The 15672-nt window shown below is 27.9% G+C and overlaps 1 protein-coding gene across 3 annotated transcripts in view; it reads left to right on the top strand.

Moving 5' to 3' along the window:
* The window catches only part of LOC111036324 (venom dipeptidyl peptidase 4), a 75945-nt gene that overhangs the window by 4760 nt on the left and 55513 nt on the right, over positions 1–15672 (top strand). The window contains exon 1 of one of the 3 annotated variants that reach the window (XM_022318323.1): positions 4276–4417. The exons of 1 other annotated variant lie outside the window; for it this stretch is intronic. In XM_022318323.1, the coding sequence (XP_022174015.1) occupies positions 4382–4417 (36 nt within the window). In that variant the 5' untranslated portion in view covers positions 4276–4381. Of the gene's footprint in view, positions 1–4275; positions 4418–8850; positions 9469–15672 lie in introns of those variants that run through there. One more of the 3 variants, XM_022318320.1, reaches the window with a different exon arrangement.

The following is a 15672-nucleotide window of genomic DNA, read 5'->3' as shown; positions in this document are numbered from 1 at the left end:
TAATAAAGTACCTACTCTGTGATGTGTATACATACTCATTATTTAATCATCATACGAACCGTAACCATAGAGGTTATTGCAATACATCAAACATATCTGCCTTGTCGTTATGTTCTAATTATAGATTTGTTTGATACTAAGTTTGAAAAGTAAATTCAAAAGTGTACAAAAACCTAAAATTGAAATCGGGGTTCCAGCCTTTAAATTACATTTTGAATATGTCTTTTACTCTTATCGTTTTCAGTTTTGTTTCATATTGAAGTACCTAGTATACCTTCCTATACATGAGAAGTATTATAGTAAAGTTATAAATGTATTATACGAACATATAAATGTATAATTGTGTTTACTTTAACGTCATGATGCTTTTATAAGTTGCAACCAAGCAATCTTTAGTCCATCTCCTTCTAAATAAAAAATAATCCCAAGTTTTTGATATTAAGGCGATTAAATTCTGTCTGTGTTTTCTACCTGAATAGACTTATATTATTTCATCTGTACCAATATTCATAAAATCATTCGATACAACTTCTGAAAATACATTTAAAATTTTCATAAAATTTACTTTAAAATAACTTTTCCACTTTTTTAAAGTTTAACTCTAAACAGTTTAAATCCTAAATTCGAGCCTAAATCCTTCTAAATTAGATTTTTAAATTTTGAATATTGAGAACTTAAAAATGTAAGCAATATAATTGATCAAAGAAATGTAAGTAGGTCGATTTCAAGTAAATGTTGCAACGAATCCAAATATGTTTTCCAAAATTATGACGAGAGACCCAGCAGTGTGTTATATAGGTCCAAGTTAAAGGCAAAGCTTACTATATAGTTTCATACTATATTATAGGTTCTCAATTCTCATCGTCATCAACACGTCCAATATTAATTATGTTTTTCTCGCTTGGAGCTTAAAATTTGATTTTGTGTAGGTACAGGTAGTACAAGTTACGTACGTGTAATATAAAGTGCTTTTAATTTAACCAAGATCCAATATTGCTTTCTAAAATTGTGAATTTTATTGATATAATAATTATTAAATAAGTAAAATATACACAAGTTGCACTTTAAAACTGAATCACTACGTGAACCATATCAACACTTCTTCGTTTATTCGTATGCATAGTACACGAGTGCAGTAACCCTGTCGGAAATCACGCAAGTGATCGTGGTATTGCGACGTCGGGCGTACTTAAAGCACTTTAGAGTGTTGATAATATTACGATTTCTTATTTTAATTAATAATAATTATTCTATATTTGTGTTACATTCTGAGAATATATAGCGAATGAATGTATTGATATTACAATTATGTAAGTATTTTTTCTGCCTATAATCATTTGCTACAGTGAAATGTTCCGGTTCTTGATAACAGCATCTTTCTTGACAAAAAATTAATTCTATTTGGTCCTTTTAGGTAGTAAAAATTGAAAATTTTCAGTAGTTTTTAAAAAATTATTGAAAAACAATAGAAACGTAAAAAAAATAGTAATTTTAACTCAAAACCAATTTAAAAAAAAATAGATTTTATTTTTTTGGGGTAACTTAAAAATGAATATTCTTAGATACTTTTATATGTATTCAAAGTTCAGATGTTGAAAAAATTTAACAAATCTCGTACATTTTAAAAATATTTTTAGAAAATCGTAAAAATTTTCTTTGGATAGCTAACATTCGAAATTTCAATGGGAAATTTCCAAGAAGTTTTCTACTTCTATCGAAAAAGAAAAATTCTATGAGATATTTTCAATTTTAATTAATTTTTTTAACTATTAAATTGGATTGTATATACAAGATACAACTATATGTTAGGTGACTCAACGTTTTCACTCAGAATCGGTTTTCGTATTCAATGGTTTATAATTGAATTCAAATATAATACATCCATTGCAACGACATGCTTGACAACTTGGTACTGCACAGGCGCACAGCAGAGTGTTACCCACTTGTTTAACCTTTTTGAATTTTAATGTTGATAATATTGTATAATACAACGAATATTATTGTTTAAAGTTTAATTTTTATTCTCATCTGCCTTTAATATTATGTCATGACAGTTATCATAATGGATAGTGCTAGATGCGGCATGCTATTGTTGATTAACAGCCACTTGATCAATATTATTATATGCAATGGTCGATTTTTATTTTTATAAAGCTATATAGGTAACATAATAGTTTTAACATTCTCACTTCTCAGCATATATCTGAGTATACATTGTTGTTTATAGCATACCTCAAACACAGACGAGTGGTACTTGTCCTATTTTATGAATATAAAAAAGAATGTATAAAAAGATTAAGTTAATTAATCTTTGAACACCCTTTATAAAATTTTGCTTTGTAGGGGTTCCTGCTGTAAAATTGTCTTTTTCAATTCTTTATCCACTTTTCTAACAAAACATAGTATATTAAAGATTGAAGCATTTAAAAAACACACATCGTTCCAAAGTGTTTCATTCATTGCTCCGCTTAGAATGTAGAATTATTATTTACAATAATTACTGGGGAGGGGGAGGTATCCTATAACACCTTTCCTCATTTAATGGGTGGCCTTAATATGTGCGCCAATAGCGGTAACTATTGTCATAACTAGATCACTAGTATAATGCTATTATCAAAATACACGATAACCGATTTAAATCAACAAGTAATATCTAAATTATGTTGGTTTTCGTATTTTTTTTTAAATTAGCAATACTAATATACTATTATTATAATTTATAGAGTGCATGCTATATAATTAAAAAATACGATATCAATATAATATACCAATTATATTACTATAATTGTGTATGTACTATAATTTTAATAACTATAGTTGTGCTTATGACAAAATTGTCGCATTAATGAAATCGTATCATTTTTAGTTCGTAGTTCTATTATCTACTCAAATAAGATCTCGAGTACAAACAATTATAAACTATATCAACTATCTGCTAGTACCTACTCGTATAAATGTCGCTATTACCCAATGTGCCTCATATGCTACAACTGCATGTTTAATTAACTTTGAGTACATATCTCTCTATATATATATATATACATATAAGAAAAACTTAAATATTTACCAAAGGCGGGAAATTGTACAGTTATTTAAGCAGATAAGAATTAAATCTCATTATGATCATTTCCGAAATGGTATATTTCATGACAGATAACTTATAGTTATTTTCTTGTTACCAGCTATGTCCGAATAAGACTACAAAATTGTATATTATAATTATTCACAAGCTAACAATAGTACACCTAAATGCATTATGATAATAATATTAACATTTTCTAATGTTATTATTATTATTTTATGATAGGCGTATTATAATACTAGATAGATATTATAGATGGTATTGTTTTATGGTTTAGAGAAATGCATTTATAATATAATATTCTCTTTTCGATTCTTTTAAAAAAAGTAAAATTACAGTTTGACGTTCGATAATATTGCATTCGCTGATTTAAAATATTAATCAAATTTAATAAATGAATGAATATAGTAAATACAGTTGACTGGTCGAGTCTCGATAAATCAAATCTCAAGGTGGCCAAGGGATAAAAATAAATTCGATAATTGTATTTTTCGAGTTGTATTTTTCAGATACCTTTGAACACTTCAATGGACTAGATAAACATTTGAGTTATTGCAACTTTACTATAGTATATACTTTATTATAATTGATAGTATTGATATATAAACTTATCGAATGTATGTACTTATACCAATTACCGTATTACAAAAGTTTCATGGTATATCTCTGTTTACTTTTTTAAAAACTAATTATTAGTATATTGCACATAGTATTATGCAATCAACGTAAATGTTGATGTTTAGTGAAATAATATGGTTTTTGATAACGATTCAATGGTAAACATAAATTAATATAACAATAAACATTTCAAATTTTAAATAATATGTCATGGGTATATTATAATTATATTGTTTTATATTTTGACTTTACATCATAGGTAGGTACCTACGTAATTTCCTGCATGAGCTATCTTTAGTTATAATGTATTAAGCTATATACGTATACATAACATATAATAGCTAGTATACTACCAACTGGATAAATATATAATTTAATTGTTTTTCGACACACTCGTCGGACAGACACTTGACATAGTTTGGTAAGAACAAAAAATAAAAGGGATTATGGCACGAAAAAACTTTTTAAAAAAAATCCGAAACGTTGTGATATCTTATCATTTACAATTATTATACATTATTATATGAATATGAGTGTACTGACACAACCGTGTCGTATTGTAAAAATATTGCTCTAGTGGCCCATTTACATACTGTTTGATTCTATCGTAAAAACTGGGCGTAGGTACGTAATAAATTGTTTTCTTTTTACTGTAGTGCTCGTTCTCGTTTTTGCTAAGGTATGTTTTGTACTCAAAGAGGGCTGTATGGATCCATGGTACGTAAAATATTTTGTTACTATTATTTGTTTAACGTTGTACAGGCGGTAGTTGACACTGAGTAGGATTTTGTTTTCAAATCAGGCTTGTTTTAATGATGTATACGTATGCTTTGTATTTTTGTAATATTATATGATATTGGACCGTTTCTTTACTTGATTTCTAGCTATAATTGAAATAATTGAAAATCGATCTATTTTTACAAAACGCTGTAGAAAAAATATGACGTATTCAAAAATAGTTTAGAATCAATAATTGACGATTGCGGCTATGAAATGTCGAATAAATTACAATAATATTGAAAATATGTCGTATTTGGCGTTCTGAGGTTTGTATACTCAAACATAGTTACATCTTACATACTCACACCTAGGTGGTAATAATATAATAGGAATGTAAGCATTTACCATTTCACTATTTCAGCATAAAATTGTACTGACTCTTAAATTTTTGATTGATATACGTTCCAAACCTATGTTGTTTTTATTAATTCATTTATTTAATCCTGAATTGTTTATTCTGAATATATATTGGACATGTTTGGTGTTATTCATTAGATAGTCCTAATTTATAGGTGGAGAAAAAAGGTTAAGTTTTATTAAGTAACTATCATAACTGGTTGAATCACTAATATCAAAAATGTTGAAAAAATAAAGTTACGTCGGTTTTTTTTTTAAATTTGATTGAAAAACAATATCATTTTTCCACAAATTAGCCTTATTCTATAAATAAATTAATTAATTCTTGTACATTTATAATTCTGATATCTAAAAACTACCTACATAATTTTGGCTGGTCAGGTAAATCGCTACAACAAGAATAGTAATAGGCATAGTACATTATATATATATATATACATACAATATATACCCAGGGCTTGAAGGTAAAAAAAATAGCACAGGGTACTGTGATTCCTATTTTATTTTAAGCGTTAAATATCACGTACAACAAATCATTGAATAAGGAAAAGGTTGTTCATTCATTTATCAAACCAAAAAAAATGTTTCTAGCTTTGATCAAAAACTAGTTTATTTAATTTAATATTACCAATATTATTAAAAACATTTATTATATTTTTCTTAGGATTTCGTACACACAATATTTTTGTTAACGCCTATAAACGTATACAATTATTTAAATACTCTTTAAATCAATATTTTAAAATATTTTACCAGGTGTTACTAACATGTTGCAGTGCGCGCTGGCCTATAATTTATATTAAATTAAAAAATATATACTAATAAACATATTAATAAATCTAAAGTAATTAAATGTCCATTGTAAATAATAACCGATTTTTTATGGAGGAGAAATTATTTTGATTCATCTTCAAGTTCTTGGCGTACCAAAGTGTATACCTTTTGAAGAATTTATTAGTTAGAGGATGACTAGTGAGTGCAACTGAGGTAGTGTGACTGAGTGTCTTAGTCCCCTCGAGTCTCCTCACTTTAACCCTTGCATAATATACTTAGATATTATAGTAGGAGACGATCATGGCGAGATGATGTTGACGGGATCAGAGATTCCCCGACTTTATAGACTCTATATTCCATAACGTTATTATAAATTATACCTAATGCATTTCTGAATGAATTATATATTTGCTTTAAGCTACAATGCGTGATAATTGAGTGCATATAAATTATTTATATATACCTTAGGTACATATATGATTATATGAATTATAGAGTAGCTGCAGTGTTTACTCATTATTTGTTACGTCTGAAAGACGTATAAGTCTATACAAACTGCATACAATAGTTTTGTATGAATATATACTTACGCCTTAATACACAGTAAGTTCGACATAGCAAGATCACTGATCACATTGCGTGATGCAAGTCAATTTCATCCTGTTACCTTTATGTTGATTCCATTAAACATATTTTAATTATTCTTTTCAACTATAGCAGACAAGCTTATAAATATAAAACATATGAAGCACATAATAGTTTAGTACACAGTATTCACACAATTGAATATTATTAAAATGTAAAAATGTACAATTCAGAAAACTAACTTATACCTATCAATCGTTGATGTCTCTTAGGAGTCTAGTAATTTATGACTTGATTATTATCAGATCTGATTTTGACTATTTGAGGCCACACAAAATCGTTAACTATAGGATATAATAGTGATTCAATTACGTGGTACAGGTAGAAGTGATAATTCTAATACGAGGTCAATATAAACTTATTCAAACGTCAACAAAATTGATTTGGTATATATTATTAGGTTTGTTTTGTTTCCAATAAACAATGGATTCTATAAGCTACGTATAATATAGTGATTCAATTGAGCAGGATATTAAAAACTCACTGTAGATATAATACTTGAGTAGGTATTTAACTTATTTGATGTGTTCATTTTGATTTCCATATTAGTTTTAAATTATGTTTTTATCAGTGGACTTGCTATTTGTTTTAATTTTTGTTTTCCGTATCGCCATTGGTTGTAATATTTGAAAATGGTGCCTACAAATTTTCAAGCCCCAATAATTCATGTTTTTCTTAACGTACGTCGTTGTGACTCGAGGGCTTTTAGACCCCACTTCCATAAACACCGTTTAAATAATGTATTTATTGGTAGTTAATTTTTTAAAACTTAAAGATATAGTTGGTTGTTATAGGATATGTAAATATGGATATGTATTTAATAATAAAAAAAATAATACAAAGATAAATTCAATATACTGTTAGCATTATTGTAAAATGTATTAAAAAAATAATTTTCAAAATTTGTTTTAAAATTTTGTTTATAAAAAAAATATTCCCATAACCTACAAAATCTAATTTTGTAGACAAAATACTAAGTTGTATGCTATTACAAAATATTTTTCTTTTTTTTTTTTAAATTTACTTTAATTTCCGTGGTGATAAATAATATGATTCACTCCAATTTCAATGAATGTTTCAAACTACAAAAAAAAAAAATAATAATATTTTAAAACATAATAATTTATGAATATCGATTTAACATTATTATACATGTACCTGCTAATCATTTTCTAAACATAGAATCTATAATATACAACTTCTATTTATGGTACATTATAATACATCTAGGTTTTATTTTGCGTGTCAATAGGACCACCTCGAGCCCACTAAAGGGCTAAAGATTTGCTATTGTTTTTTTTTTGGCTTTTTGGTCCGATTAAGGTAATATTTGTCTAAATGTTCTATGTGTTAAATGCCTGAATGTAGCCTATTGGCTTTAGTTATATCTGTGGCGTTGGTATAATATCAACAAGTACGTACCTAGGAAAGAAGGAGGAGTAGGATTCAAATCAATAAAAATCCAGTAGTGACTGTGGTATCTATACGGTTATACCTATATTGGGTATACTTATAAATTCTGGACATAAACGTGTTAGTAAATTATGAATTACAATTAATTTTAACCTTTTAACTTAAATAATTCATTTTTAATTTAATTGATCTTTAATAAACTTACAAACTTAATAAATAACGAGTTACTTTCAATTAAATTCGAGTCGCATGTTTGTTTTTAGATAATTGAATAATAAATAAAATACAATAATATTAATGACAATGATATACATGAAAATTAAAAACTGTCATTATTAAATCTACTTCGTGTTGTTCTCATTAGCCTGCAGAACAGTTCAATGAAAATTAATTAGGTACCTAATATTAACTTTAAAACTTTATTTTAAATTTTTCTACCAATTTAACTTAGCTCAGTTGAAAATATATCATTAACTTACTCTTACATTCTTGGTAATTAATAAGTATAAAATAATCATATAATTTCTAATTATTGCGTGGTTTGGTCCTCACCACAAACACTCGTTGCGCGATTCCATCTTGCGTGCCTATGCGAATTTATCATAATAATACTACAGCACATAGATACGCAGGTCGAGTATGGAAACAATTAAATAGTATGCTTAGACACATCGACAATATGGTGTGCAGCACATTTTTGACTGCCTTCTATAAAAATTTGATTTTTGATAAGAAATTCACGAGATGAAATTGATCCACACTATTTTGAAAGCATCGTCGGTGCGAGCTGTGTGTTTAATAAATTATATATTATTATTAAATATGGCATCGATAGCTATTTGCGTGAGTTCAATAATATAATAACTTATAATAGAAAGATGAACAAAATATTAAAAGGGCTGTCGGTCGGCGGAAGGGTGGAAACGGAACGTTAGATATTATTAAGTATACTCCGTGTGCATCCCGCAACCCCCGGAAACACGCTCCATGGCCGATGACCCGCGAACCGTTTCCACGAATCGTTCGCGTCTCCCGCGGTGGTTCGCATAAAACATTTTTTTCTTCGTCCTTCGACCCACACACGCACACACGCACATAGCCACGATCGTCGGTTTCATGCCGTGGCGGCCGAGAGGCGTATCCCGTCCGCGATCGGACTGACAACGTGCTCCTCAGTTGATACTCAGTCTCAGCCGGCGTCCGACGTGCGTGCGGCGTGTGAGTTTCGCTGCGAGTAGCTGCAGCTCCACGATAATTATACGACATATTATTATAGTCACAATCAATAAAATCGCGATCTTAAGAAAACGATAATAATAATAACAGTATCACATCGTTAATAGCAATTATAAGTCCGATACGCGATCGTGGTGCGTAACCGTTTTGATTATTAATCGTAAAGCGGTTAAAAAAAAAAAAATAATGTTAATTTAAATTTGATTTTTTGTGTGGTTTTCGAAACTTTAATTCCGAAATATTCCCATAGACTATTTGAGTATGAATAATATATTACATATCAGTTTTCTTCTCGCCGGGCCGACGCCGAAATGAACCTACGTTTGACCGGATGAGAAAAGAAGGGAACGTGCGCCAATCATAATTTATAATATTATATACTTTAATCGTTGGCATCGCGATCAAACGAATCCCGGCTAGACGATTTTTTCTATCTCTCGAGCGTTTGTAGGAAAATTACTATATTTTTAGTCACTATGGAAACGATATTTTCCTCTTCCGGCCGGTACAACACGAACAGCATGGACACGACCGAATTCCCCGAAAATGATAAAGGCTTTTGGGTAAGACAAAGACTAGCTCTATAACTTTCGATATTCTATTTTAATAAAAAAAAATGTTCTAATAATAATAACATAATATAAACATGTACCTATATCAACTCATTCTATGTATAGCACTCCCGCCGCAACCACCGCGTTTGATTTTTTAGTGAATTTTAGGTGACGTGTGTACGACGTAATTTGGCTAACCGACAACCGTCTTGCAATCACATAAGCCGTTTTTATTTAAGTTTTTAATGATCAGTGCAATTATTATTTCTCTGATAATTCAATCACTGAAATGTGGTGCGATGTAAGTCACGGTGCAACATTAATTGCACAATATTATATGAGTTGGGCCACCAAATATGCTTTTGAGCGGACGGCGACCGATACATTTCTGAAATCCGTTTACGCCACCATCGTCGTATAATATTAATATATACATATATATAATAATAATAACACTACTCATCGCATATACCCACCGATCATGTAATTAGGAAATGATGATCATCCCGCGTTCCAAATATATTTATTTTAAAATCATTACCGGAATTCTAAGCTGGATCTTAATAAAACAGTATAGGTACCAGATACCTATTACCTATAAAAATAATAATGTTAAGAGAATTTGAAAATATAATTTTTTAAGGGTTTCTAATACAATAAGTAAAGCACGGGATAATATAACAAAAAATACACATAAATACTATTAAGTCCCCTCCCCCCAAATTTGACACCCCTCTGGAATAACTGCCCGCTAAACGCTGAGCTGAATATTATCCAGTTAACTCTTATCAACACATTTTATTTGAACCTTTCGTAGTTTAACTGTATTGTATACGAGTCCTTAAGTTTGGTTTTTTTTTATGAAACTGCAGTTATTATAATTTATTATGCACGCTTGGCAATGATTTTTGAGATGTAAACGTGATGTTTAACATCTGTAGTTACACGCTATTGCGTGCCAATAATATATGTTACTTGATATTGCAGTTTTTTCTTATATTTTTCTAACTATAGTACTTATCGAAATTCATGTTTAGTACTCTTGTTAGTGTTTGAGAACGGATGGGACGACAACAAGACTTGAACGTCTGTATAATAGTCGCTAAAAAGATATAATGTCATAATAATAACAATGATATAATAATATTGTGTAATTTCGAACCGAAACACGTCTCCAAATAAATAATACTTAAATAGGTACGCCAATATTTGCCAATGTATTTAATTCATAAATATCTGACGTACCTATTACACATAATTATTATCGATTGGTTCGCTTCGTTGTGTTTGTAATTAATTTGCTCATTATAATATTATACACATTATTTTATGTGTAGAGAAATACTTATGATACTTAGTATTTACTTAAAAACTTGTACCTGCATTAAAATAGTGAAAAAATGTTATTATACCTAATTATTAACTAATAATAGTCAATAATGTAATAATATAGTATAAATATATAATAATGTAATATTATTGAAAAGCTACCTAGGTTAAAATGTTTTATTTTTTTTGTGTACGACATTAATATTAATTAATAACTTCATCGGATATCGCTATAACTTTTCGACTATTACAACCACTATCCATGTATTAAAATGTTGTTGATTGTATGAACTATTTACTGACTTAAAACTTGTCTTTTTTTAGCTACTTAATTTTACGTAACAAAGTTTTTTTCGTTATTTGGTATTCAAATAATTGGCTTGTGGTGAGGAAAAGTTTTAAGTTCTTTGAAAATATTGATGTTTTTTTACCTTATTTTCAGGTATATAGATGAGGTACCTAATCAATATTAACAATTATACGCAAAAAATATTACTAAATTTATAATTACCCGGCTATAAATTTAATTATCCATAAATTATTGTTGTTTACAGGCAATTGAGATAAACTAACGCGAAGATAAATTTAAACTATCCAAAACTATTTATCAGAAAATATATACATACAAGTGATTGGTAGGTTGGTAGGTACTAGGTAGATAGGTAATAAGTATCTAAATTCAATATCGAAAATTGTTTATAACCGTATAAAATATTTTGATCCCATATTTTTTCTTAACAAAATATTGTTACTTAAATATAATTTGAATTCGGTACAAATTAGTTATTATAGCTATTATATTATAAGATAGGTACATTATATTTTAGTTTATATTGTACCTGTCTATATTTGCATGCCATTTGGTATGGCAGTTATATACTAATTTTGTTTATTATAAATTACAATTATTTATATTAAAGCCTATGTAATTATTTCTATTTTTCGCGCCGTTACGTTAGTACGTTAGGTGCGTTTTGAGGTGGATAATAAATAATAATTGTAAAATGTACAGGCAGTCATGTGATTACACGATTGTAATAAGTTATTAAATTGTTTACGGTTATTCAATAACGAATAACCACGTGTACAATTTTATTGTAGGTAAAAACAAAATATTGAATCAAAAAATAATTGGCTTATAAAATTATAAAATACATTACAGTAATTAGGTGTTCAATTATAAAAGCTACTAAAATGTTGGGTTCAATAATAATTAATAATCGATTATTAAAAATATATTTAATTTTGAAATACAGTGAAACCTGTACATCGCATAGAAATAATATTTCCCGAAAAATATCGCATGGACAAAATGTCGTCAGTATACAGTATAGGATAAATTGAATTGTAATACAATATATATAATAAAGCTAGAGTTCAAATAAAATTAATATTTAATTGTCAGTAAATAATAATTAATAATTAACCATTAATAGTAATTACTAATTAGTATATAAAAAATCGTTAAAGCAAAAAATGACAGCAACTTAATTATTATATTATAATGTAGATGACTCGAGCTCCAGTATAATAATTATATTTTAATAGTTATACCTCACATTAGTTATTTATAATCTAGGTACTTTAGATTTTGTGCTGAGCGATGACTATTCAACTAGTCTGTTTGTTTTGTTATTACTTTTTACATTTTTAATTCTACAAGTAATACTATTTCTAATTACATAATAATTGTATACTATTAATATTGTCAATTATTATAATAATGTACTAAATGCTAAACATTATATTGCTGTTATATTTTATACTGACGACAGTTTGTACATAAGATATTGTAATAGTGATATTATAATATTTTATACTGACAGCATTTTGTCCATGCGATATTTTACTGGCGACATCATATATTTTGGAATGTATTGGCTTCACAATATTTTGTCGCCAGTACTATATTATAATAAACTTTTATTTTTTAGTGTGTTTTTTTTCTCAGACGTCAAGAATCTACAAGAGCACAAAAAATTTAAAATGCACTCGAAAAATATTTCCAATACTGCACTAGTACGTGTTTTCGTAATTCATTCCGTTAATATTCTAATTTCCAAAACAATAAATTTCAATTTCAATATATGACGAAATGATCTTCTAATAGATGTAACTTCGATCACACTGTTACTATAGTAAAGTTATATCATAACTATCATACTAAAAATTATAAATATTTCTTGAGGTTATACGAAGAACGCGTGGAGCACAATATTTAACATACTATCAGCGTTTACCTACTCAGGATTGGTTGGCACATTTAAAATTCTAAATATTATTTACATAATATAATATAGATAGGTACATAATTTAATATTGTATACAATATGTTTGTGATAATATTTTTCATTTGTATTAATATTCTATAATCATAATATTATGTAAGTATCTAGTAATAATTTCTATTTGTTATTATTAATATTTAATTAATATTTGTCTAAAGATAAATAATACATTATTTAAAAAAAGTTTTGTAAGACAATTATAGTCCTATGTATAGCGTTTAATACCACTAAGAAAAACCTAATATCGATGGAATAAACTATGGGTAATAGTTAAGTAAATTTAAAATTAATATTTAAAGAAATAGTATAGAGAAAAAAAAGTGGACATGTAGGTATCAGCTCTGTTGTAAAGAGTTGTTGAGATGCCGAGTCTCGGGTGTACCTCGTAATTGAGAAGGTAGGAATATCACTGTAATGTAAAAGTTAAATTTGAAAACAATGATAAATTTAATAATTCCTTACAAAAAACGATTCTGTGAGCGTTGACGGTGTGTCAGTCCATGTGTTTAGTATATTGTGTGATAAATTTATATTGCTATTATTGTAATTTATTTCACTGTTAGTAACATGTGGTATGAATTAGGTAATAGCTTAAAATGAATCTAAATATTTTTTAAATGCATTTATCATAGTAAAACATAATAAAATACATTACAATATTTAAGTTTCCACAAATATTTTGAGTTATTACAAAACAACTATAATTATTATTATTAGTTTAAAGTAGATATATATATGTATATACATAATTTATGTTAATTAATACTCAATTTCTTAAAAATTTTAATCAAAACTCTGTCAAAAATTGATTTTTTTTTGTAAAATTTACCATTTTTCTAAATTATTAAGAAAGTTACTTTGAATTTTTTATGAAACTTTTTATTTTGATTTCCTTCAAAGTATCAGCTAGATTCTAACAGAAGAGATTGATGTTTATAGTTGTATAATCAGTACATTCGTCGTTCCGCTCAGAATCTAAAATTAAATACAAAGGAGTAAACAGCGTTTGATTAATATTGTGTATAGAAGTTTCTTATAGACAATATAAAATTGTGCAAAGACCAGAAAGATATTATACAGATTCTTATTGTAGATTTTAATAATTGTGTTTTTATCTACCTACCTTTATACATTTTCTTTTATCTACTTATACCCATAACTGAACAGTGTGTCACAATGTCATTACAAAAACAATTTTGTTCAGAAGTTATTAATAACAAAGACCATAGTGGATTTTTGCATTCCGCTTCCTTTGTTTTGAATATTGATCATTAGTATAGCTACTGTCTTCTACAATTAACCAGTAATAAAATATTAGTCTCGTCTCCTTAGTCGATGGAAGAGTGTAGACAAACTTAGTTTTCTTGCTTGATTCTTACGGAGGTTGTTGGATGGACGTATTAATGCATCTTATCTGTTCTATAAATTCTATTTTAATATTCTATTCCGTTTTACACGTTTAAATTTAATGAACATCCACGGTTGGAACCACCCCGTATTATTATAATGCATCCGAGTAATGATTACACACATATATTTATGTTATTTTTTTTATTATTTATTGAAACTTGAATATCAATGTACCTACTTAGTCATGAATCAAATTATTATGTTATGAGTTTTATAATGTTTTTCGTTAAATGTCTGTTTATAAAATACATACTTATATAGGCACCATTTTGGGTTATTTTTTCCCGTTAAATAAATAGTAATATAATAGTCGATATTATATTATATAATGCATTATGCTATACGTCGGTTTCGCACCATATTATAGGTCAAGGTGACCCAAAGTATATTAAGTCCACTAATCGGGGATATTTTTTCAAAAATTAAACGCGAAAGCCGTTTTTTAATTTTTGATGCGCTACGACTTCAACAGGAGGTGAGTACATTGAAAATAATGTACTCGTATTATTTTATTGAGTAATACTGTTTTCGACCAGTCTGCTGTAAACGAAAGTATTTTTTTACGCAAACAAAGTCCGCTGTAATCCGCTTAGGTCATTTCTTTAGTATAAATGCAATAATTGTTGACTCATTTATATTATAATTTATAATTCGAAAACTTTATCGGACCGGTCCTACAACGAGTGTGTAAATAATCAGTAATAATAACGTGATTAAATAAGTGCCGGTTTTTACCATACCAACAAGACGATTGCGAATCATTGTATATCGATGGCTGCGGTACCTACAACCTACCTGTATCTATACCTTAATTGTGTGTTATGATGTGATGGGTCGGCCTAGCTAAGTACAAACTTCGATAACTCTGGGTGACTAAACACATTATAATATATATTACCCATAAATATAGCTAGATACTAATATTAATATTATTATTGAGATGTTCGAAAATCTCAATCTACCCATACTCTCAGCGTTTTAGATCATATGGGCCGGATGGTATCTATAATATACACTCTCCGACAGATAATCATCGATTATAATAATAATAATAAATATATAAAATATAATCATTTTATACACATATTCCAAACGAATTTCCTCAGACGTCGATCGTTAATGGGTATTATGGCATCATATTGTGCTAACATGTTGCACTGTTCACTGTTCAGTCTATAATAATAAT

The sequence above is a fragment of the Myzus persicae genome, unplaced genomic scaffold, assembly GCF_001856785.1.
Source record: "Myzus persicae strain clone G006 unplaced genomic scaffold, MPER_G0061.0, whole genome shotgun sequence".
Classification (NCBI taxonomy): domain Eukaryota; kingdom Metazoa; phylum Arthropoda; class Insecta; order Hemiptera; family Aphididae; genus Myzus; species Myzus persicae.
This window is presented reverse-complemented; position numbering and strand designations above follow the sequence as displayed.